This window comes from Barbatula barbatula, assembly GCF_947034865.1.
Source record: "Barbatula barbatula genome assembly, chromosome: 12".
NCBI classification, from domain to species: domain Eukaryota; kingdom Metazoa; phylum Chordata; class Actinopteri; order Cypriniformes; family Nemacheilidae; genus Barbatula; species Barbatula barbatula.
This window is the reverse complement of record NC_136775.1, coordinates 11936450-11963973: the sequence shown is the minus strand read 5'-3', so window position 1 is coordinate 11963973 and position 27524 is coordinate 11936450. Positions and strand designations below refer to the sequence as shown.

The 27524-nt window shown below is 37.3% G+C and overlaps 1 protein-coding gene across 1 annotated transcript in view; it reads right to left on the bottom strand.

The window, feature by feature from the left end:
- Positions 1-1012: 1012 nt before the first annotated feature.
- The window catches only part of efna4 (ephrin A4), a 36518-nt gene continuing 10006 nt past the window's right edge, over positions 1013-27524 (bottom strand). Inside the window, exons 2-5 of the mRNA XM_079470584.1 lie at positions 14304-14599; positions 9460-9528; positions 3250-3276; positions 1013-3144 (exon numbers count right to left, since the gene is read on the bottom strand). Of these exons, the coding sequence (XP_079326710.1) occupies positions 3056-3144; positions 3250-3276; positions 9460-9528; positions 14304-14599 (481 nt within the window). The 3' untranslated portion in view covers positions 1013-3055. The remainder of the gene's footprint in view (positions 3145-3249; positions 3277-9459; positions 9529-14303; positions 14600-27524) is intronic.

Sequence of the window (27524 nt, the reverse complement as noted above, 5' to 3'; positions counted from 1 at the left end):
AGGTCTCTGTACAGCTCCACTGAAATGAGCACGTAATGACACACATTTGTGTAAACGATTGTACATTTTAAATGCACAGGGAGTATTCTATTTTGTAATAAACCGTCTAATTGTTTTCTTTGTTAAAACTTAATTCGAAAAAATTGTTATGTTGTACTGGACAACATAACATTTATGCACAATAGACATGTATTATGCTCCACTGTGTGAATTCTATATTGTATATAATTTTGCCCCTCCTGGATTTAAAGAATGTGACAATAACAGGGTCAATTCAAATGTTTTGTCTGAAATTACTGAAGTTTACTAACTCAAATCATATGTCACTGTATTGAGCTTGCATTATTTTTTTACAACTTCTAGCATATACTGTATATGCTTATTAACATCAAACCACATCAAATCAAATCATTTTCACACCAGACGATCATTGTGCCGACTCACATCTAGCTTCTGTGAGAGCAAATCTTAGGTGTACAGTAGGTACAAATATTATTTGTACACACTCTTAAAAGTTCTGGGTTGTTTTTGGACTACAGGTTCTCAGTTTCAGTTATGCAAACTTGTTTGGCATCTCTATTATCTTCAAAATACGCTTTCTTAAAATAAAGCATTGTACAATGATTAAATCTGCATTCTTCATACCCAAACAGTGTCCTCATGACTTAAGAATGTCATCATGAGAAGAAATAAATGGATCAAGATCCACTTACACAACCCTCCCTCTACATAAGGATTTACGTCAAAATAAAAATGTGCTTTGAACAACAGATTACAGGCTATATGTTTGAAAAAAAGCATAACACTATTCCATGTATAAGTGTAATTATTTAGTGGAACTCTGTAAATAAAAACTTCCACATTCCTACAATTTTGAACAAGGTAAGTCTGATAATGTAATTAACTTAATATCTTCATATATTCCCTCTGGTTAATTTGGGCTAAATTCAGCTCTATACAAACGTTTTGTTTGTGTGTATGCGATACAAATATTAACATCGACTTAAAATGTGAATTATTGGGTTATCTTTATATATTTTGAACAAGAACAACAAAGGGAAGGACAATGATGAGAATCATTGGACACATATAACAGGCTCCACAGTTACATGCACATCACACAGTTGGTACTTGGACTAAGTTTCCTAAATGATTTTGAAATGGTTTTTAACATGACTAGTTCCATATTAAATTAACTGTTAACAAGGATTGCAGTTTAAAAAAAACAATCAACAATTTTAAGACACAACGTATTTTATTTCTTTAGCTCAAAAGGCCAAGAAAGGAGATCTTCACAGAAGATGCTTGACAACTTCACAAAAATGTGAAACACCCAAATTACAAAAAAAGAAAACATATCATGGACAAAACGTTGTAAACGGTTTACTTTTGGCACCTATTATTTGCAGTTCTGAAATTAATAGAAAAACCAAAACATGTTTTAGAAACTAGAATTCAAAAGACCAAAGTAACATCATCATATAAAATTATGAAAATAAAAGCCTTAAGTTTTAAGTATTAATTACTTAATTTCTTTACCTAAACTACCCAATTTCTCATAATTTAAAACTTAAAATATCATGAAAATAAGGATTGTTTGTATTTACAATAAAATAATTTTCACTAATACTAATAATTTAGGGTAACAAAAAACAATAATATTTTTGTTAACATTAGTTAATGCATTACATAACATAAACTAACAATAAAGAATGCAACTAAAAGCATTTATTAATCTTAATTTATGTTAACTTCAGAATTTACTAATACATTTTTAAATTCAAATCATGTCACTTTTAACATTAAAGCAACACATTGTAGTTTTTCGACTTTAAAATAATGTCTCTAAAACTATTTCAGTGAACAACTCTTAACCAGACAAATTCTACTTCTCTTGCTACCTGAGCAGCCTCATATCGACTACAACCACACTCGGTTCGGTACACACAGCTCTGCCCATCCCCTGCATGTGGAAGAGTTTCCAAACAATGTTTCTGCATTCGCTGGTTTCATCAGATAAGTAAATAAATTCAGGTCTATTGCACTGCCCACGGGGAATATAGACAATTGCGCTTATCAACCACATGGGGAGCTGTGAGCTTGTGTTGCTTTAATGCACAGTGAATTAACAAAATAAAATTTACATTAACTAACATTAACAAAGATTAATAAATGCTGAAAACTATATTGATCATTGTTAGTTCACGTGAGCTAAAGCATACATGAACTAACATGTGCTAACAGATACAACCTTATTGTGAAGTGTTACCTAATTTAGTTTGAAACAATACTCAACTTAATGTTTTTACTGCCATCATCAACAAACTACTTTACACTGGGAAACACATTAAACCTAAAATAATCACATATTCCCTTATAAAGTCAATAAACATCAAAACTAAATAAAAAACCTTAATGTTAATTAAAAACAGAAAGTGGTAAATTAATCAGGTTTTGAAATTTCCGAAGACTTAAAACACAATTTCAGTTTTTCCAGGTTGCAGATACTCAAATCAGCATATTCATGTAAAAAAAATCATTTCAAAACATATAAAAGCTCATAATTGAATGATCATTTAATGTCCTTTGTTCTAGCTTTGGTTGTAGTCGTTTTTTCTTTACAAAGATGAAAAAAGTGTACAATTATCTTATGAGTATTTATATTATGTTTTCTTTCAAGTCACTGAACCCCTCCCCTACTAAAAAAACGGGATTGAATATGTCTGTGATCACAGGATCAAGTGCTCACTTTGTCCCTGATTTTTCTCTCAGTAGTACATAGAACAGGACTCTTTGGCTCAGTTTGGTGTACAGTAGGATGGAGGCGGAGGCCTGTAAGAGGCTGTGATTGGACGATGAGAGTGCTAGACAGGAAATTGAGGGATAGAGATTAATAGTGTGACAAAATATAACCTAACATAGAAGTCGGAGTCCATCTGTGCGTGCACTTCAGAGCACCGCCGAAAGGGCTGAACAGCATTTAGTGTAATGATTATGTCGAAATATCTGCTGGAATATATTGCTTGTCCGTTTTTCCGTTACTTTACAGCCGAAATCAGAGGAAAAATAAATGGTAAATGAGGAGTAGAGAAAGTCCCCCTGTCCTAGGATGAAGAGCACCACTGTCCGATGGTCTCTCTGTAGCTAAAGAAATTAAAAAACAAATCTGATTATTTACATCATTTACACATTTAACAAGTACATGTATTACTATGTATATTAACTTTTTGTATGCCACTAAACTTTTACCTTCTTGTCGTGATGATCCAGCTGTTGCTACAGAAAAATGTGAGGGAGGGGAGAGAAACAAAGAGACATGTGAGGTGTACAGCCTCTCAATTTTTCTTTTTTTAAAGAACTACAAACTTGGAACATCATTCTTGAGAAAAAATGAGGAGAAAAATGCACATACAGACACATTTAGCATTACTCACACAGAAACAAACTGAAAAATTACTGCCGGCTGCGCAACCCCAAAATACATCCCTAATGCAAATTCCTTTAAAGGTCGCACACAGAAAAACAGCAAAAATATGAAGGTGGAGGAAGATGAAAGATTCCGCAACAACAAAAAAATGGACTGGCAGAGGATGAAGAATGAAAGGAGAACGAAAAAAGGAAAGATTTAGAGGGGAAGAGGAACGAAGGAGCAAGCAGATACAAGAGTGAACAGAGAGGAGCCACAAAAGCAACAAAGAGAGAGTGATGGAGCGAAACACAGGAGAAGACAGAGAGAAGAAAAGATGAGGGGAAGAGGTGTGAGAAAAAGCAGAGGGAGAAACGCAGGGGAAGACGACAGCCTGTAAGAAGGTCAGACGGCAAGAGACGAAAGTGGAGAGGGGGGTGTTTGTGTCTGAGTGTCACTTTCTCTGCAGGGGGTCAGAGTGAGCAACATAATGGAGAAGAGATGAATGGAGAGAGAGACACAGAAAGGTACAGAGATACAGAAGGAGTGAGATTTTAGATGTGGTGCTGGTAAGTAAATCACAGTGGGTCAAAAATGGCTAAACAAGCCATAATGTAAGAGAACAAAACTACAAACATACATCAGTTGTCAAGATTATTTATTGTGCTTTGACTATTTAAATTTTTTTTCTATATTTTAAATAGTGAGGTGTAACAAATGCATTTTACGTGGAAAATATATCATAAACATTTCATCATAAAAAATAAAAAGGCAAATGTGGTGTAAGAACAGTGAGATGATTACAACAAATTAAACTAATTTAATAATTGAAGTAGGCTTATTACTATGAATTTGTAAATGTATTGTTAAAATATTTTTAAAAGCCATAGATTTATAATGCATAGATTTACACTCACGTAAAGGCGTGTTTGATAAAATTGTGTATAATCTTTTCAAAAATGAATAAAATCTATGAAAATCAGGAGGCATATATTTTTATTCCTAAAACAAATTAAATACAATTTACAAGAACAAAAATGTAATATGGTTTAAAAATATATATAAATATCAAACCAATTTAAATTCTTAAAGAGCACTTTATGAACACTGATGAGGATTTCTTTTTTAAAGGCTGGCTTAATTAAAATGATGACAACATAATATCATATTTTTATAAGAAAAGTATATATTATTTACATTTAGGCATGGAATCAAACCAAATCAGAAAGTACAAGCTAATTAGGAGTAGCCTATCTATGTATTTTCTAATCTTTTAAATTGCCTTTACAATTAACATAACAAATGTAACAAAACAGTGCTTATTCTAGTATGTTCACTGCTAGAAATAGGAGGGGAAACCAACACTGCCCAAATAGAAAGACCTTTTTCAAGGAAAAATATTATTTGTATAAAAAGAGTTCATTTAAAATGTAAAAATGTTCGTACAACAAAATGGCAGCGTTTTAAATTCATGAACAAAATGGCTGCAGTTGCTGTTCTCTTGTATCAAACATGGCTGCCATGGTCTGACGCAGCGAACGACTGGCAAAGAAATACGAGAGATGAAGAGCTGAAGAGAGGGAGGGAAACAAGAACCCAACTCCTCGCTGCTTACTATAGCCAAACCAAAAACACATCACACGTTCCAAAAAACGTGCATTTCTATTTTCCTTTTGTTTACATCTTCCAAAGAGTCGTTCACTGTGGAGTAAAACTACACCTATTTTCTAAATTAGCCAATTTGATTTCTTTTGCGCTTTGGGCGAAAAGAAACTAACAAGGCGAGAAAGGTGGATAAGAGGATAGCGATAGGTATCCACGGAGGTGGGCAGTAATATGGATGGATTGGCTGAAGAGCCAGTAAGACAGAGAAATAGACTGAAATTGTGAAAGGAAATGTGCTCACAGCGGGATTGAGTGAGTTAAAAAGAGGAGAAAAAGAGAGAGATCAATTAGTGAGAACGTAGAAGTGACTGAAATGGTTTCTCACCGCAGGGGGTAGAAGGAGAAACTAAGCGTCTGACTTAAAGAGAGAAAAAAACAACAACAGCAGAATTAATGTTTTGACAAGTTGCCCCGAGTAAGTGGAGGTTGAGGAGCGAGTAAAAAAGGATGAAAGGAGCTCTTTTGTGTCAAGACTCTTATTACGACAAAATATTGGGGAGCTTATTTCACCACGGCATCCCACTAACACAAGATTATATACAATGAAAAGCTTTTTCTTACAAGCACATGTGAAGCATTATATACCATATATACAGCAAAGAAAGGGGACGGATTAAACTGCAACACAGTTTTGTGATGTGAGCTTTAAGGGAGCCTTCGAGCATGAGGGGAACAATTTTACTGTTACACTCAGACGGCAGAATCAATGCCTCTCTACATAAAGACACATTTGCTTTATTTTCCACAAGACCTTCAGCAGACAAGCTTCAAACACTTACTCGAGATGGTAAAAAAGCTTCTCTCAGCATTAAACAGCATCCCAGAAAAGACAATATGATGCTATCTGTTGTGATGACACAATTCCTGATCTCAGTTTTGACCTTAGTTCATTCTGGACCACACGAGGCTGGTCCTTACAGCTCAAATCATCCAACAGAAAAGCCCTCTAAAAGATTAAACTTTAAACAGGAGCTTACTGCAAGTGCAACGTGACTGGGGTTCAGCTCCGACTGCAGCATTTGTTGCTATGGCTAACGGTTTGAAGGCTAACGCTTCTGGGTCTGACAGTACCCAGAACACAGACGCGAAGATAAAAGACCTGCCACAGGAAGGAACCAAAGTCAGTCTGCAGCATTACCAGGAGGGACAAACAACAGCTGCACAAAACATGCCCTGATAACAAACTCCTATCACACACCTCTGCTTTCATTCATCTTAACACAGAAATGATCAGAGGGAAACGGTCGTGAAGGTGTGGAAGACGGCATGCAGACAAGATGGAGGGGCGATTTTATAATGTGACAGCTGAAATATTTAGAGCCGAGCAAATTCAAGGGAGCGAAATAAAAGCAGATATTCATTTAAAATGACATTTTATTAAAGTGTCAGCACAATTAATAAATTGAAGATATACAGAATGGTAGATTTTATAGACATTAAAAAAATGTATTGGATAGTTTCTGGTGAGATAGCAAGGGGGCCATTGCCAACACAATGTGTGCATATTTATATTATTTGTTCTTTACACATTTTCTCTTTTTAAAAATGTTAGAAATGTACAACTTTTTAAAGCCGTATTTATATATTATTCTGTGTAGGGCGATTGTGTTTTACATTATTATATACATATAAAATGATATACATAAATAATAATAATTATTATTAATTGATTTTGAATAATTATATATGGAATTGCAAATACACAATTACTGTTACAATTTAATAAGTGCACTAATAACACCACCAAGATTAGATGTTGGAACCAAAACAAATTATTTCTGTTAAATATATTGCATAAATATACTATAATTGCACCATTTGCGTGAGTTCACAAATTTAAACTGCCTTATATTTTTAAGTTAAAAAAAATCTGTTTCTTTTACAATTCGATTTTTTAAAGTTAGTTTAATATTGTTTTTTTACTTTGCAGTAAAGTGGAAAACATGATTTTTCACTTAGACATTATATTTAATATCAAAATCCATTCTTATGAATTCATGTTATTATGTGTGTCAAACTGTACACTTGTTAAATATATGAAAACATTATGTTGCCTTAACTTCCGGTGGACCTTTGCAAATAATCTACAATTGAAAATATAAAATAAAATAAAAGAATTACAAAATTATTATAACCATTTATTTTATATTTCGTATTAAAACTAAACACAGACCGGAAAATAATTTTGGATCAGCATGTGCGTCCAATGAAACTGTCTATTGTAGAGCAACGTATTAGACATTTTAAAATCTGTGAAACCATCCAGCATGCATTTCAATGTGCCCAATATTAGTATGGGCTCAGTGAATTACTAGTCAGAAAGCCAATATAAGACGTGGTCACGATGAAATAAGAGCAGAAATCAGGAAATGGGCGCAGCTGAAAGAGATAGAGGGCACAAGTAAAATCTAGTGGATGAGACTGTGTGATTAGTTTTGCGACAGATCATAAAAGTGAAGGAGGGGAGGAAAAGACTAAAGGAAACAGAGTGGGGGAGATTAGTGCCACTCCAGGAGCTACTGAACACTAGAAAGAGAGAGAAGAGCAGGAGGGAAGGGCTGGGATGCTACAGTTTAGCCTGGATTAGTTTCAGTCAGAGAACAGAAAAAGAGGGAAAAGAGAGTGAAAAAGGCAAAGAGAGGAGGATAAAAGAGATGGGTCATCTGAAGCGTTAGCATAAGAGGAGGAAAATGTGCAAAGATGAGGAAGAAAAGCGGTCATTCCATGGGATTCAATAAAGCATCCAGCACGGATAACAAAGTCACTGTCACTCAGAATGCAGAATCAATGAATAACGCTTTTCCTACAAAAAACCTTATCAAACATAATATAAAATAAACATCATCCACCTCAGATCATTTTCAGCAACAGGCATTTCAAACACAAACATTTCAAAACAATTGTATAAGATATTTTTCACGCTGACCACAAAAATGTTGCACAACACTCAAAATGCAGCAAAGCATTGCCCTACACACAAATGCTTAAAGATTTAGATTTCACGACACAGAGTTTCTATTTGATTTCCTTTATGTGGAATAAAAACAATGATTACCCAATTTTCCAGCTGAGAGATAAAGTAATTCATATGTACATGCTTGGCGCTCGAGTCTGAATGGCTAAATCTTTTAAATAAGCTCAGCGGACGCCTCACTACACATCTTAAACAATTTAACAGCGTAATTAGGTTGACTGAATTATTACAAAAGGTGCCACAGAAAGTTAGGGAGACTATGAGAGGCCAAGAGGCAGGTTTGGGGCCAGGTCGGCAGCTGGATATTGGGCTAGACAGCTCCTTAGCTGGTGTGCGTGTATGTACATGTGTGAAGCGTGAGGTGGAATTGGGTCGGACGGCTTACGGACTGGACTGCCATTCCCACTTTTACTGCATGGGCGGCATTCCCTGCTGATCCCGCATCAGCCAAGCCGAGCGGAAGGTCAACATAACTGCAGGGGGCTGAGAGCCAGCCTTGCTCGATGCACACACACGCAAGCTTTTATTCTATGTTATAATAGAAAGCTACAAATATAATAAAATAAAAAAGCTGAAAAAAATATTATAATGGAAATCTAATTGATCTAAATTGACATCACAGCTTGCTGATCATATATTCGTCCCAAAATTGGAAACTTAAAATTGTGCATTTAGACGTAGGGTCTCCATTTTAATATACTTTGTTTTAATTCTCTTTGCAGTTGAAAAACTGGGTATGAGTCTAAAAATAGAGCTTCCAAATTATTCCCAAACGGTTATTACCATACATTTGTACTTACAGTAGGCCTACCTCTGGTAGTAAAAATACAATTTAAATAACATACCATGTAATCTTCGATTTTTATTGCTATTTTTATTAGCAATTTATTTTAAATTATATATTTTTTCTAATCAAATGTTTCATTTTTTATCAAAATGTTATTTAGTTTCTAATCAGCTATTTCTTTGCATTGAAGGTACTTTTATTCAGGGGATAAAGTGCCTACAATTCTCTTACAAACCCCAAGGGTTATAATCCAGTCAAATAAAAACATTATATTACAAATCACATAGCCTACAAAGAAATAATAAAATGAAAAATGTATTGATTACATTTGTTTTAAATCAGTTTTACAATAATAGCACGCCCTATAATGCAGGTTTACAGCAAAACAAGCATGTTAGGATCAGAATAGAGAAAGAAAAGATGGAAGACAGAACGACAAACGAATACATTTGTAGAAGAGGAATGGGATGATGAAGACCAATGTGTGGAAGGTAGGCTACAGAGGGAGGGGCGGGAGAGATTGCGTGCAGAGAGAGGGGGATATCTTTGTGCGTGACAAAGTGAGTGGGGGGGGACTTCTTTCCCAAGGATAAAAAAGAAAAAAGATAAAGTGAGGTATGTACTTACTGGTCTGACAACACACAGTGACTCGTAGCTTCATACAAGGGAGGGGGGGACCATCATCCGTCGATAGAGCTAGAAAAAGAAAGACAGGAAAATGGTAGGTTGATGTCTTTGGAACAGAGAAAGAGGAATCTAAATTTGCTGCCAACAAATCGATGCTTATGACTGCTCACACAAAACACAAATACACATATAACTCAAGGCCATAAAAAGACTGCTTGACTTCGATGGAATGGCTAATCCATTAGCGCGAGCAGGAGCCGTAACGCTCTTGTTAATGCTGAGCTCGGCAGGACGGAATGAGAGCCGTTGCAGAAATGATGGACATTCTGATGCAGTCAGATGGGCTGTGCGCAAACATTCACACTTCATAACTGTACATGATTACACCATTACAGCATTATTTACACACCTGCGGGTCATATTTTCTTTCAGCCCATCTACGCCTAACAGGTTTCATTTAAGCATGACTGCATATTTATTCCACAAAAAAATTCATAACATAGTTGCTTCAAACCGCTCAGACAAGGGCTAACACTTCAAATCCTGAGAAGTAAACCTGTGGCCTTACTAGAAAAATATTTGTATTTTATGATAGTTTTTGTGTATCTTTCGCAAAAGATACTGCTACTGTGTGCATTTTTTTATCAAATAAATGTCTAGCCCATTCATTTACACCTATTTAATATTCTAATCAAAGTGACACGCTTGTGAAGAATAAATGTCAAGTCAAAATGTTTGTTAAATGTTTAATGCATTAAATATGGCAAAAATAACATGCGTAAACAATTTCTAAAAACCAGTGTAAAAGTAATCTAAACAAAGATATTTTTACTAATTATGCATATTCAATGTATGAAAAAAACTATATTCTGAGGTTATATTCAAATTCCACCATCTGAAATCAGAGTGGGTTCACAATTAAAGTAATTTTATTAATATGATTTTTTCCTATTTTATCAACTTACTTGAAACTCTACAAAATGTTACGTTACAATTCGACTTCGTGAAATAAATTGCTCTTTATGGGAATTTTCAACGTTATGGATGTGACATTTTCACAAAAAATATATAATAAATGTTTTTTTATTAAATTAATTTTGTACCAATCTTTTGAACCTTCTGTTTATATTTTGCTAAACCCTAGAGACAGTCCGGACATTAGAAACGTATAAGTTTTCCTTTTTAAAAGACACAGATATGACAAAAGCATGTTTTTGAGAGATGCTTTGTAGGATTTCTGTGAATTAAAACGTACAAACCAGAAGCAATAATGCTTAACAAATGGAGAAGGAATGGCTCTTTATTGACCACAAAATAGTAATGTATTTTAATTGCATGTGCTTATTTATGAGCTATATGTACCGTAATGGATGTGACAATTCACTTACCTGACTATGGAAAACAATGCTCACAAACAATGTTTTAAAAACTTTGACTCATTAAATCACCAAACATTGAATTCTGAGCTATCAGTATGGTGAATTATTTTTCATTTTAAGGTCATTTGCATGGAATGCCCTTAGGTATTAATCTGTGATACTACAGTATATCAGTAAGGACATCTCATAGGCTTCATACCAGGCCAAAGCTATGGGTTCGAAATACCTATAATTCCACACCTAACCCACACACAAACCTGTGAACATTATTTGATTTAGACTCATTTCTGAGACCAATATATTCACTTTTTTTTGTTTGTTCTTCAGTAAAATTTGGGCAAATCTCCAAAACACAACATTGCTTCACAATGAAGAGCTTTACACATGTACAGACCTCATTAGCAGCCGGCCAACGCTATCACCACTGCGACTCAAGTTCTCTTCCCAGAATCTGAGCAGCAGGTCTGATGTAGAGACTCTTAAAATCAGGCCTGAGTGAGTCTGCCGTTTTAAAGAGCAGAGCTGGCTCCATGTTTAATCATAACCATAAATCCATAACAGCCATTTCAGTAACGCACACCACAGCAGTGGCCATTTTCATCTGGCAGAGAGGCTTTTAACCCGACGTCTAACAACCACAGATACGTCCATTTAGCATACGCCGTAATTTCACATTGACGATAATGAGAACGGCCGACTCCAGCTGGGTGTGTTTGGGTTTATTGAAACCCATATACTGTACATGTGTGCTATAACTTACGGGTACAATTCATAACATTTGAGTGACCCCTCAAAAGCAAAAGTAAACTCTACATTTTATGAGCAGACCAATAAGACCATTAAAATACGGCAGACATAGAGGAGACCGAAATTGTGTCTTAGCTTCTGTTTGACGGGCTAAAAAGAAATCAATGTAGTAGAAGAGTCCCCACTGACAAAAAAGACAATTCAGTTATTATTTACTCACCCATGTGTTATCAACATGTCTATTCTTTGTCGAGAATTTATCAAGAATTGTCATCTGTTTAAAAACAAAAAAAAAAATATATAATAATATAATATAATATAATGTAATAAAAGAAGTCCACATCTCTTGTAATTTTACACATTTCTTTAAGTCATATTACAGTTCTGTGCACAGAATCAGACTATTTTTAAAGATAATATTCTCTCCCAGTGAGTCCGGATCAGATCGAATCGCTCTTTTAAGTCATTAGTGCCCCCAAATGAACCAACCCACAAATCCAACTAAATGATTCAGTCACAGATCAGACTGATTGAACTTGAAAAATCGGACTAATTCATTCATGAAATTCATTCAACTCACAGTAGATGTAATTCGGTCACAGCATTTCTTGAGTTATAGCGTATAGCTTGAAAATGGTTTAGAGCGTTGGGCACATGTCATATGACATACTTTCATGGGGCTTAAAATGTTGACTATAAACTGTCATTGAAGAATCTGTTTGTGGGTCTTTCTATACAAAATAAATGAATTAATGCTTCACAGAAGAAAGAAACTCACTTGGGTTTAGTAATGAAAAACTGACCCAAAATACAAATTTAGTTTAGACACACTGATCCCTTGTTTTTAGATTCAGGATCGAGCTAAACAATTATAAAGACAGACACATTGTTACTATCTTTTAAGTGAACAATAGACACTCATAACATAGACACACAACAAATGGGCATGGGTGGGTTTGTGAAGTTTGCCACAAAGGCTGAGTGCTGTGTATACTCTCTCATACTTGAACAATGCCCTATTGTCCCTGTCATCACTGCCGTAATTTATGTAAAGATACTTTCCCCTCATTCCTGTCTCCTCTAACTTTTCCCACCCTCTTTTTGGCTCTTGTTGTCCCGTTCGTGCTCCGCTTCTCTTCTCTTGCTTTTGACCACCACTCCTCACCCTGTATGACCCCTCCGTCTGTACACCCCCCATGCAGCACTCACCATTTAATATTATCCGTTTACTTTATGTCATTGTATTGATTGTCTTTCATTCCTTTTCTTTAATCTATCACGCTATTCAGCACATTACAGTCTGGATTCTATCACAACTCTCTCAAAGCTTGTATGCGTTTCTAAACCCTCTTATGATACATAAAGAGAGGGCAGGAGAATGAGAGAGAGCGATGAGGGATATGAAGAGCTTTGGCACTAAACCAAAGCTGTAAAAAACAGGAAAAATGTCATGTAATTTTATGGCCACGGACCATCTTTCCTTCCTCTTTAGGATCATGTTGAGAGGAGCAGGAGAGAGCAGGAGGGTGGGGTCAATAGCAAGAAAAAAGTAAAGAGTATTTTCACTTACGCGCTTCTTTCCTAACTTCCTAGTACCTAACCTTCAATCATTTATTTTACAGCCGAACACATTTAAATGTATACATTTGACAGACGCTTTTATGCATTTGTGTAATCCACCAAAGGCCTACATTTGTTCCCTTGATACTGAATGGATATTTGTTCTACTGACATGCTCCACCAATAGTAAAAGTAGATCCTTTCATATTGATAAATATTTAATAAATATAAAATACTTTAATATTTAGCATTTAAATAAAAAAATCGAATAAACAGTTTTGATAGTTTTAAACAGTTTTGATAAGCTACAATATGTTCGAATTAACAGTTACGAATTTAACTTAAGAATAATGTAATACATTTCCAACCAGTGGCTCAAACAGAACAAAATCCTAAATATCGTAAAAATATATAATATATACTTTTAGTTGATCTAAAAGAAGAATGGTAGGTTGTCTTTTTTGATAAATAATATATAAACTGTATATAGTAAAGATGCACCGATACAAAATTTCTTAATATATTTCTTCACTGATAGCCAATAAATCACAGTGATATCTGCCGATGGAATACAGATTCTGAAAATGTATATTTCTTAATTTTCTGAATGTTATTAATTCATATAATGACTATATTGAATATCAAACTGGTGATGTTTCTTACCATTTTCTATATACAGAGCTAAAATTCATTGCATTTTCCCTTCCTCTTTTGATTGACAAGATGTGGTCATCATTAACGGTTTTTAAACTATCAGCAGTTAACCGATAGTGTGAAAAATTGCTTTTATCATCCGATACCGATTATTGGTCTCTATATGCATCTGCACATATACACTCTCAATTGAGGGCATACTTTTTACTGGTTTTAGATTATGCTGATATTGTAGTTTTCTTTTTATGCAATATCACCAAATGCACATAAAAAAATAAGTGGATGGAAATATATTGTTCCATGATCGGAGTATGAAACAACTGCATATATGTGAAAAGAAAAAAACTTGAAATAATTTTTTGTAATTAGGCGTATAGTTTAGCTAACTACTTATAGCTAACAAAATCAAGTATCTTGGTCACAGCTAAAATAGTTTCAAAGTACAGTATCAATTTGGCAAGCAAAACTTTCAATGTACTTTCCCAAATGCTACTGTTCACTTACAGCTATAGTAGTAGTGATGTCCAGGCAGGAATTCGAAGCCCAGGGAGAAGGGTGTGAAGCGCTGGATCTTCTCTGAGAATCTGACAGGGCCGTAGGGAGCGTACGGCTGGTTACACTCCCATCTCCTAATGGCCTCTTTAGTCTCCACGCAGCCTCTGAACTGGCCCTCAGCCACCAGGTAGAGAGCCAGAGTCTCGACGGGGCCGGTCGACGGGTGGCTGGCAGGGTAGTGGGGACACAGTATATCCAGATAATCACTCAGATTGACCTGGACAGAGTAATCATCCCCAGTTAACCTGAGAGAGAGAGGAGTGTGTTAGAGGTTATATTTCTATCACCAGAAAAATTCATTGCCACAATCATTAAAATGGCATTTTTCCAAGTCGACAGAGCAGATTCAGATTCAGATGTGTCAGCAGGACCTGCACTGAATCACACTTTCATCTGTTTGCTTGGCTGCACGGTGGAATATTATTAAGAGTCGCCATCATTCACGAGCTTGGAGCTGGAAAACAAATGCTTTAACGTGACACAGACATCTTTACAACCTGATGCTGTAGACGGAGGATGGTAGCAAAACAGCGTGATGGTAAAATAAGACCACATGAATACGTTTATGTTTGAATATGCAGTTTTTGATTTTTAAAGACCCTCTTTGTCCACACTAGCCCCTGACAGCACACATATATTTCGGAGACGTCTACTTGATGTCTGCATTTACGTTTCTGAGATGTTTTTGGTCAGATGTCTGCAAGACGTTTATGATTTAGAATGTATGTAAATTTGCCATTTATCAGATCTTAAGCTCTTTAGCAGACATCTTACAGACATATCTGTGCTATCTGGAACATTTTCAAGCGTTTTCCAAGCACTACCCACTCACAATAAAAGATCTTGAAAACTTTCACAGAAAATGTCACGTTTCAATGTATTGATGCGTATTTACACATTAATGGGCCTGAATGAAACAAGATTAATGATTTGAAAGTTGTGAACTACACCGCATGCGGAGTCCGATTTCACTAAGGTCAAAGACTCACAGACCACAAGATACGGACCCTGGCTCTAAATAACAGCGTCATATTAATTAGAAACTGTTTCATCCCATACACACACACGTTCGCGCACACAAAACACACACAAAGTCAAAAGTCAAGTTGCACTAATGGGGTAAGTATTAGCATAGAATGGCCCTTAGTGAGTTGGTAAATAAAATCACGCATGTATTTGTTTACACATGGTTGCCTTTTAAAAGAAGCGTGAATAAGTGAACATCAATAAAAGGAAGAAAGTGAGTCAAAATGAATGAAGAAAGGAAGAAGAAAAGAAGGAAGGGGTCAAAATTGAGGATCAAAAGAAGAAGTTCATATTTCTAAAGTGTTGTAAAGGTGCTGTGCGCATGAGGTAAAAAAGCAGAGTAGGGTAAAACGTCTGGAGCAACGGACATGAAGCGAGACAGAAAGGGAGGTGAGGATGGAGAGGCAGACGAGAGGAGAGAGAAAGACACACAAGAGGGAGGTAAGAACGGCTGAGAGAGGAGGGCTTCTATTTTAATTAGTGGCCCTAGAGAGAGTTTGGTGGGAGACAGCGAGAAGACAAGATGGATTTTAATTGGTCTTTCTTCACTGCAAACGTGCGTGTGTGCCAAAGAAGGAAAACGGCCAAGGGATGAGAAGAGGCCACGGAGGAGAAGAAAAGACAGGATGTGGGGAGCAAGACGGCCGGTCCGGGTCTGTCACCAGAAGTCTTTTGTAAAGAAGCGACAGAGCGATGGAGTCAGAGGAAGTCTGGAATGGAAAAAAGGGAAAATGAGAAGGTGCGCAAGCAGTAAAAGCGAAGAGGGGGGTCATCCTGAGTTAAGTGGGTGGACAGAGAGAAGACGAAAAAAGGCTAATGAAGGATATCAGACCAGAGAGAGAGAGAGAGAGAGAGAGAGAGAGAAGGAGCATAAGAGGTAGAGAGACACAGATGGAGAAAAGAAATGAAAAGTTCGAGTGGAACTATACCTAACCCACATGATCTGTGACCTAGTTAAAAAAAGCATCTGAATATCCCCAGTGTAAACTACTGTATACACTATAAAAATCCTTTGTCGTTTTATCTAGAATAAAACCAGTTGAATTCAAACAATTGTTTAATATAACAATCAGTTAACCTACATTTTAATAGGTTAGATCAAGTGTACTCTTAAATCACAGAAAATGCAGTATGTGGTCCAGCTGATGTCATCTTTGCATGAGCTCATAAAATGTTCATGACATACACTTAACTTCTCTCACCGAATCAAGAATAAACCCTGCCAAAAAAAGAGAATCTCCTCATCAAAACTATCATGTCATCATCCACACAACTGGATATGACAGCAAATGTCATATTAACAAATAACTGTATGCTTGACCAGTGATGAGACATCCATAAGTTGATAATTAGCTGTCAAGAAAGAGACATAGTCATCGATCAGTCGCATATGAAGGGTTCTCCCCATATAATGATTCTTTATGTTGAATAACTGAACACTGTTCTTTCATGACCAGAATAAATTAAGTTTGACATTTTGCTTTGTTTTTCACAGGTTAATGCATTTGTAGACCAATCTGAAAATCGGGTTTCATGTTTAATTGTATCATAGCCATTTGCTATTTATTAGTTCATGCACTCAAATGCCAGAAACAGGCAATATTTGTAAATATAATCTCATGTATGTTATTAAAAGATATTTATATTAAATTTTTGTGTAATATTAAACTGTAAATGATTCGCAGCATCCTGGTCACCATGTGTTATAATTTTTTGTGCGGTTGTTATCTGGGAATATCAGATCTTGGAATGTCAAGATTGGCCAATCAGAATCAAATATACCCGAGCGCACTGTACACATGAAAAACATGTGCATGTTTAATTAAGTACAGAACATGTATTTTTTCATTATTTTATATTTTTCATGAAAGCTTTTGCAAATAATTAAGACAAAGCTTGAAAAAAATTAAAATGGCTTTGAAGATTCCCAAAATAAATTATAATCACTTATAGTAATTATAATGAACAACTTTTGCCTCTATCACTTGTTGTTATTATGCATAAAACATGTCAAATTATTTTCATAACAAAATGTATTTTACAAATAATTAAGATAAAAGCTTAACAACATTTTAATTGGCTATATAAAGAATAAAAAAATATTCTAACTTTTACCTCTATATCACCATCTCTGTTACATGAACGTGGATTGAAGTCAAATGATGTCAAACTGATTAGATTTTCGACAAAATCGCACCCAACATCTAAGATCATTCATTCTTATGAGCTAAACATTGTGAAATTGTGTAACATTAGCCAACATTGATATTTCAATTACTTAATTTCAAAAAATAAAATCAGATATAAGTGTGCAATATTATTTCAATATGAAGTGTAACCAAACGCCACCAAAAGCTGTAATGCACAGCAAATCCTCCATTGATACAGGTTATTACATTGAATCCTCTGTAAAACCACAGTCTGCAATAAGTATTTGACCGTATTTAATCTAGTTAACCCTCCTGGGCAGAAGGTTAGCAGCAGTCCTATGTAATTATGGCATTATGGAAACGTGAGCACCCTATCTGAACTTTACCAGTGTCACTGACAGTCATTAAACTGCAGTCAAAATATATAGTTATAATAAACTGCTATAATTCTTAGAGACCAGTAATTACATTTCGCTGAAGTTAGAAGCATGTTCCAGTCTGGGCAGGAGTCTCTTTTTAAAGGATGGTGGAGATGAAAGAGCCATAAAAAGGGGAGAGGAATTATGTTTGCTGTTCTCTCCCCGCTCCTCACCGCCACCAGAGTGATGAACCAGCGACGTGATCGATACTTGTGACACAGTATTGGTGATCAATCTCCTCGACAGGCTGAATCGATCAGGAGTCATTCAAACGTTACTCAGACGAGACCTTCTGATCAATTGCGCTCCTGTGTTCGACACCCTCATGCTGCATAACATCTCTCTATTAACCCACAGACATTTGTTTCACTATATTAGTGAGGACAGCTTTAGTTTATTTCCATTGAGAATTGCCTTAAATGTCCTTCGCCGTCCAAACGCACACTTCCAAGCAAATGTAGTGAAACATTTATTTATATATTAAGAATAATTTGGCCCTCATTAGTGCCCTATCTACACACACGCAAACAAAGCCACTTTAATCAACTGACAGCTAAAATTAAGCATGCAGAACAATGAAACCAGCACACACACACAGACAGTGCACATTACTAAAAGCCAGCAAATGGACTCATACATTTACATATCATTTTACGTAAGGTTATTGTGAGTTAAAAGGTGAGGGAGAAGAAGAGAAAGTGCCTATAAGAGACAGGAGACATAAAGCAATCAGCAGAGAGGGGTTAAAATGTCAGGCAGGATGAAAAATGCTCTGCGTCATAGAGAAAGGGTCCTGTAAGCTATGTGGTAATCACGGTCATATTCAGCCCTGATAATGCATTCGCCTTCAAGAATAGATCTGCCGTGCACTTGCGGCTTGACACATTTCTGCAACAGACGCAATGAATTGTAATGAAGGAGAATAATTCTTGGTTTACTGAAGATTAATATATACTTCACAGTCTGATGTATGCATGAACTAGTGGTAAAGAGCCATGAGATGTGGCTTTTGCTTCAGGACTTTGTTTCGGGAGTGTGAACACAAGACGGCTTGTCATGGTGGCTGCCACAATTTTACTGTGAAAAACTTAAAGGGATAAATCACCCAAAAAGGAAAATTCTGTCATCATTTACTCGCCCTCAAGTTGTTCCAAGTCTTTATTAATGTTGTTGTTCTGCTGAACACAAAGGAAGAAATTTGGAAGAATGTTTGTAAGCAGACAGTTCTGGGGCACTATTAACTACTATGGTAGGATAACAGCTACTATGGTAGTGAACGATGCCCCGGAATTGTTTAGATTTTCACATTCTTCCAAATAAATGTTTTTGTGTTGTACATTTATGCAGACTTGAAGTTGAGTAATGATGACAGAATTTTCATTTTTGGGTGAACTTTCCCTTTCATAATAACCCATAATGTATGTCGGATGTAATTTTATTTGCATTTAAGCTACTTGACCAAAACGTACGCACGAGCTCCCATTTCAAATCAGTTTAACATGATTCAATCGTGTTTGAATAAAAAAATTGCTGTACTATGACCCATTTTAGCATTGTTTTCCACCAGTTCTACACAATCAAAGACCTTAAGTGATTAAATACATACACAATAGATAATCTTACAAGATCTATTTAACGTCTATAACATATATAGTGTGTGATTACATCTTGGAGGAGACAAGAGTCAAACTGGAGTCATTATACCATTACAGCATGCGCTTCACGGTTTTAATAATAGAACATATTCATAGTAAAACTCAAAAAACGTGCGTGGGTGTATACGCTTGAGCGCAAGCGTGAATGAAAATAGGGCCGACTGTGCCAGCAGCACCTTTGATCCCTTTATAAAAGAGAATAATTAAAACACGAACAATTTCACAACCACAGTGGAGGAATACAGAGCAGCCCAGACGAAGCGTGCATACCAAAAGGGCTACGCTATCTAGCTGTAGTTTTACAGTACGCAGCAACATAATTGCTAAATTGACCTGATAATTGATCAACAATGCTAAACTATCCACAGCAAAACACGAAAACATGCTGGAAAACAAAAGTGGAAGGTCTGTGATGAATGAGCTCATGGGTTATTCGGGCTTTAGGGCCGAGCTCAGTGGTCAAGGAACTCGAGGAGAACTTTGGAACAGACCAACAAGTGAAAGGGGAAGAAAGGGCATAGTGATATGGAGCTGCCTTGAGGCGAGTAACAGAGGGGTTACCTGAACATCTTTGATAGGGGAAACGGAAAAGAATACATAGAGACAAGGTGTTAGAATGTTGGGAGAAGACAATATGTAGAGCAAAGCTCCATGAGACAGGTGAGAGAAAGAAAGCTGAAGTGTTTTAGGAAAGATGGAGGTTTTGGTTGAAGGGTTAGGGCTTTGAGGACAGAAGGTGAGCTAGCACGCTCTGCCAAGCCGAACTGCACAGTGGAGATGTGCCAGCATGAGAAGGAGGGATGCAGAGAAAACGAAGAGAGAAGCAACAAAAGGGAAAAAATGTGAGAGACCCTGGCATCAAAAGAGGCATCTAGAGGGGTAAGAAAGAGAAGAACTGCGAGAGAACAAAAGAAAGAGAGAAAATATTCTTTCTCCCAAAAGGATTTGAACAACCTACTGATTTTCAGTCAATGGCTCATCCATCAGAATCAAACACGGTGAAAGACTCAATAGAGGAAGATAAATGAGCAAAATCTGAAAATAAATTCTTAAGCAAATGTACATTTATGCATTTGGCAGACACTTTTATCCAAAAAATCCAAAACTGCTCCCTGGGAACCAAACCCATGATAGTCACATTTCACGGACTAAAAAGGGAACATGTCTTGTGTCTGTGTTGAATATCAATACTGATCTTTGTCTTTCATCCAGTCGCTCCATCATTGCCACTGATTCTTTTCACTCACAAATATTTTATGTGATGCTCATATGACCTGTTTCAAAGTCGTCCTCATATTCGCTATTAACCCTCAGTGCTGTTCCCTCTCCCTTTTGCTCTCATCAGTTCATGTTAGACACGAGGGTGTGACAGGCATGCTGCAGATGTCGCCCTGTAAGACTTCCAAACCATCAATGAAGATCTCGGTCAAATCACGCAACTCTGGAATGCAGTACAAAGGGGTTTACACCAGGGGTCAAATTATCAGGGGCCACTAAACAGGTGGTGGGGAGCGTAGACGAGTCACAACAAATACCAAGGTTTTTACAACCACTAATTTTAACTATGCAAAGTTATAACTGGAACATTACCATTAGCCAGGTGGCGTTCTTTCAGTTAAATACATTACAGTCACATACAACAATGAATTGTCATTACCCAGTGTACAGTTTGTACAGTATGTACAGTATGTGTGTCTTTTTTGAAAATATTTAAAAATAAAAACATTATAATTAAGTTGATTGGGAAAAACATGTCTGGTGTAGCTGTGCTGTATGTCAAATATAGAAGTGGGGCATCTTGCCATCTGAAGGTGCGTCGCCGCCATGGGCGCTCCCAGTGATAGCTCCATTAATTATAATGGGAGTGATCTAGTTTTGTTTGGTGAAGACGCACACAGCCAAACTTTCTCTTTGATAAACACAAGTACACAAGCTTGTTTGTCACAGACAACATTTTACATTTGTGTTTTGGGCCTATTAGAAGCACTGTGGAAAAACATAATTAGGCTTCAGTCTTTACAAGATAACATTAAAGGGAAAACCAAAATGCTAAATAAATGGAGTTTTTGTGAATATAAAGGTATAGTTCAGTGAAAAATAACAATTCTGTCATTTCAAACCTCTTTTATCTTCACCAAAGATGATATTTTGAAGAATGCTGGCAACCGAACTTTGGCGGTACCTATTCATTTCTTTTGTATGGACACAAAACCAATGCAAATGAATGGGTACCGCCGATGTTTGGTTAACCAAATTTCTTATTATTAAAATGTTTCTGTGAAATACCCTTTTAAGAATAAGCAGATAACACTCGTACATAACACAGAAGACTTTAACACAGAAGCCATTCATCATGGACCCATAGTTTGACATTCCTGGATTACATAGCATTGCATTACAATATTTACAACAGTCTTTTATTTTAAAAAAACTGTCTATACTGTATGAGACCGCACCAACAAATAACGTCAGAGTAGTTACAGTATGAGACACAGAAACTTGTCTAAATGACAACACTGCAGCAATTCCCAAAATCCACTATACATGCCTTTCAGCTAACAGAACAGAAGTACATCAAGTAGCGTTTTCTGTAATCCGATTCAACAGAAAAATTAAAATGTGTTAAATATTTGTAAACAGATCTGCATTTGAAATATGCCCTCTTGTGATCATAAAGCAATGAATTTGTAGTGAACTTTGTCTTTGATTATATGGTAAACAATAAATAATAAGTAATTATGCAGAAAAAGGAAGGAAGGCAGACTTGAGGGATTCCCAGTGAGATGAAGGCAGGCATGCACAGCCTCCATAACAAATCACAAAAACACACACTAACCGCCTGGCAAACCCCCCAGCTCGCTGTCACAAATATTCCCCCCCTCCATTCCCTCCTGTGATAAACCAGCCTAAGCTCCAGCTTGTGGCGCATCCCCAATCCCAGGTTAGGCCAAAAGCTGGCCCAACAGGGGTTTAGCTTCTCACGCAGATCTGATGTGGTCAACCGTTTTAGGCTGCATGTGTGTGTTTGCTCATTGAGCCATGTTGTGTCTAAACTGACCCTTACAGCAGTTCAGACAAACACCTACTTGGCCTCCCACTTTGGCCATATGGTACCCTATATTTTCCCCTTTTTCCATCTCGTTCCACTGAACAATGACATTCATTCTACAAGCCTTTCCTTTCCACTGCTCTCCATGCGTCTTTATGTGATTTCTAAGCAGCAGCACTTAAGCAGGTTACTGGAAAAGATTAGAGATTTTTCCTTTGTTGACTCTCATACACAATCATAAACGCACACACGCACTCACACAGACACACACATGCGCATGCACAAACACAACGAATACTAATAACAAGGAGAAATGAATCTCATTATTTCAGTTACTTTTAAAATGTGTATAATATTATTATTGTCAGACTGAAACCATGTCTCTCCAAAATTGCCACTTAAAAATAATGGTTGCTGTTGACAAGCTCCTTTTTTATGCATTAAATATTTGGTTAACACATGGATTAAAAGGTGACCAACGGCAATGATTTTTGAAAAAAGAAAACATAAAAAATATCTCAATATCCTTCAGGTTTCCTCTCTTTCCTATAAGCATAGGCAAGCAGAATCTCAGCCCTTTTTTATGGGATGTAATTCTATGCGTGTTGAACCCGTAGTGGAGGAAACAAGGAAACGCACACAAAAACAAACAGGACTCCTGACCCTATGCTTCCTTGCTGGTGCCAACATTTAGCATGTCGCTTTCTATCTCTCCTAAGGTGCCAGGTGTGGGGCCACGTGTGGTTAGGGGCTTAGTTTGTCTGTGGTGCGTTTCCTGTTGAGGAACTGGGTTTCCGCACATATTTGAGTCTATAATTCATGCATTATACGTTGTCCACATAGGCCTTTTTTAAACTTCTGTAGTAAGGTTTATACTGAACAGTGACGGTAGTTTACAATCGATGTTTGTAATAAGGTTACATGTTCCAATTGTACATTCTGTGTGTGTTTGAGAGGAAAAGGCTGCTTTTGATGAAAATGGCCGAGTAATTTGTTCATTCTGAACCCTGGGTACGGACAGGGTTGAAAGCCTCAACTACTTCAGGGATTTTGGCCGAGGCAATCTCATTCAGAGCTACGAACCACTTGCGTTCCAGATGAGAGAACAGCACCAAAAAACCCATAGTTACCTTTGCTGGGACAGAACAAGGTTGTGCTGCAGCTGCGGAGATTCAGATATCGATTTTAACATTCTTCAAAACAAGACTTTCGTGCCGTAGTAAGCTGTAACTACACTGCAGCTCGAGAGATGAAATTAATTTCTATTGTAACGCTGAGAACAAGTTGACAAAGATAAACGCTTGTGACTGAGCCAAGCTGTATTCGCTTGTCAGTGGCATTTAATAAAAAACAACGCATGGGAATTTTCTTTAGTCAGAAAGTTCCATAGTTCTGGTTCGTAACTAATGCATTTGTAAATATGCATGCATGCCATGGCAAACTTAATACATAAATTAAATAAAAGCTGTATAAAAAGCACCATATAAATCTTGTTCTTAGATTCAATTAATTCTGGAGAGTCCCGATAGCCGATAATTGCAGATACTGATCTTGAAGAATTAATATTTCTGAACTCTCTGTTCATAACATTGTATCTCTACAGAGGACAAATTCATTGAATTTTTCCGATCTTCGGCTGTTTTTAAACTGTCATCCGATAGCCGATGGAAAATGGCTTTAATTAACCAATACCGATTAGTGGCCGATATATCAGTGCATCTCTATTTCATTATGTTCATTTATAATATCAAGTCGTTGCATTTCATGCAAATGCAATGACCTACATGCTACTGCGATCATAACGTGTGAAAAGTCGTTTCTGCATGCCGAAAAGCTCAGGTTTGCTCGGGCTGCCGAGGCTGGCTACTTCTCAGCAGAGCTGCAGGAGATACGCTTGTAAAGCCCTCTGAAAAGGGATGTAGTGTGTTTGGATGGCGTTTAACATTTAGCAAGGCGCTGGAAGACTTTGTGTGCCCCCCGTATTTAAATGCGTTTATCACTGGGCAACGGTGCGGCCCAAAGCCTCTTGAGGCCAGCGCTCAAACGGAGAGCAGGGTCTATTTTCTGCCTGTTAGCGCAGCGCCCTTTCACCGCGAGTCAGCACGACCCACAGCACTACAAAGAGCAGGAGGGGATGACTTTTGCGCCGTGCGCGGGTGTGTGTGTGCGCAAGTCAGGACCTGAAAGGGGAAGATTAGCAAATGGCCTTCTCAGCCCGATACGAACCTTGGTGCTGATGCTCTACTATAAACGCGGACAGTGGCTGCTTTTTTTGCTGAATACAGATAAAGCTAATACCTACATAAAATAATAGCTTTTCTGTGAATATCTCTGAGCATTTAAGGCTCTTTACTGGGCTTTTTCACCCATTTAATACCATGAAAGAAACTCGCCACCTACTTCAGGCTGTGAAAGAAACCATGTAGAGTATAAGAAACCCTCAAGCGCAAAAGAACCGTGTACAGGATTTTTTTTAATCTCATGAAAAATAAATAAAACAGCAACGGAACTGCAATTAAAGGCAATTTGGGTACAAAGACGTGCAGGGTACAATTTCAGAAAGTGTATAATCCAATGAACTGACAAAGCATCTTTGCAATAAACAATGATGTTGCTCTGAGGGTAGCGTTTTATAGCTCACCAGATTTATTGGAGATATAAATGAAACTTCTAATATGCCACCACCATGATTGTTTTTATTTCTATTTATTTTAAACAATTGTGTCAGAAACATTCCAGACAATGGTCAACATACAATGAACAGATTCAATATTATTTAAAGTTAATTTGGAAATTTAATACAAAATGTGAGTTCATACTGAAATATTTACCTTTTAAACTGTTACAACTGTTCTGAGGTCTGTTCTGTAATATTAAAAGACACAATCATTTTGTGGTCTTTCATTGTAGCTGGAGGTCTCATTTGTAATTTAGGATCTTTCCTATAGAACCTTCAAGTGTATTCATTATAGCACACGGCCACACCAACTTGCATGTGGGTGTCCAGGGGTATGTGAGGCCAGAGGTGCTGAGGTCTGGGAGTCTGCCAATCCGGAGCTGGCAGTTGCGCCAGACCCTCTCCGAGTCCGCCCCACCCTTTCTCCTCCATCCCCGCCACTTCCAAACCTCAGACTAATGATGGTGCTGCCCATTTATAAACCTTGTTGCCTTAACTTTGAATACAACTTCCTTTTTTAGCTGTATGACACAGCCGCCAGTGCTTCCAGGGGAGATCTTTGAAAGGTCCAGAAAGAAAAGCAGAAGGAAGGAAAAACATAATAAAAGCGCATTCAGAGACAAGTGTTGGCCTGTAGAATCCCTGTTGTGGCGGTCTACGGGGTAAGTCTGCGTCTACGCCGGGATGAACCCATCTCTCTGGGTCTGCAGGCCCAGCTGTCGACAGTAAGTGGGTTAGAACGACCAGTCACTGGAGTTGCATGCTCTCATGTTCAACCCTGCTCGGCTCTGAAAAGGGCGCCTGCTAAGCAAATAAGCAATAACGATAAATCTGAGCTGGCTTTGGACATCAATCATTGCAAAAGTGGGTCACAGATTTGATAGGCTAAGAACTCCTGCCTCTTTCTTGCCTCTTTTCCCCGCACATGTCCCTTTCACATGCTACATACTTGATTTTAAACTTTGCACGTTCTGTTTCCGTATCTTTCCCTTCTCGTCCAGTCCGTTTCCGCCCTACCCGTGATGTGACGGCCTGCTTGTTCCTGACTCTTCCATCTCTTTGTCCTTACCCCTTTTTTTACATTTCCTCCTCACAGGACTTTCATTATATCAATGTAAGTGTCACTATTACTGTTGGTCATATTTGGGACGAAGAACCTAAGCCATAGTGTAACTTTGGACCCCATTGACTTCTTTTGTACGGACGCAAAGAGACATTTCTCAAAATATCTTCTTTTGTGTTCCATGGAGGAAACAATCAAATACAGGCTTTGAAACCACACGAGGGTCTATAAAGGAGGACAGAATTTGTATTTTTTTGGGGAGAATTATCCCTTTAATGGGTTGCTTTATCTTTCATGTCTATGTAGGGCTCAGCATTACAAGTCCCCTCAATCTTCCTTCTCTCTTTCTCTCAAACACTGAGATTGTGGCATAGAAAACATGAGGAATCTGAAGCTTTTTAATAAAGTTCTGTCATCCCCTACCACACATTTCATAGTCAACAATTTTCTGTTGCTCGCTTCCTCTCGCTCATCTCCATTTCTCAGTGCCGGTCTCTCCTCCGCTCGTTCTAACTCTCTCACACACTGTTTATTTAAGCACTTTCACGGTCACTGCATTGTAATCTCATGGGACAAAACTGCCCTTTCTCTTTCAATCTCTCTCTCTTTCTCTCGCTCCTTCCCTCTCATCCCCTTCTATCTTGGTAACCTTGTCCATCTCTCCCGCAGCCCCTCCTCTCCATCTTTCTCTGTCAAAACGTTTCAAATTCAAATTCAGACTGGTTTTTCCTCAGCTGAAAGGGCATGAAAGAGTGCTGGTGCTTGGCAGCCCTGAGCTTTGTGGTGCGGTGGCCAGGCGCAGAGCCGGAGGAGAGCCAAGCACCTCTGAACATGTTCAGGTCACAAAGGCCCCGGTCTCACAAAGGAGAAGAAGCCGTTCCATAAAAAAGCATCATCCACAGGCACGATTAGGCACAAATATAACAAAAGACTCAAAAACGGCACGTACAAAACCTGAGAACCCCATACAACACACTGGACTTCTGTGAAACAAAAGAAAAAAGAAAAGTTATCAGATAATAAAAAGGAAGCATGCAGACCTTGCCATTCAACTAAAAAAATTAAACGACTCTGTAATTTATCTTGGCAGAAAAATATATATATAAAAGAAGATTAATCTTCTTTAGAATC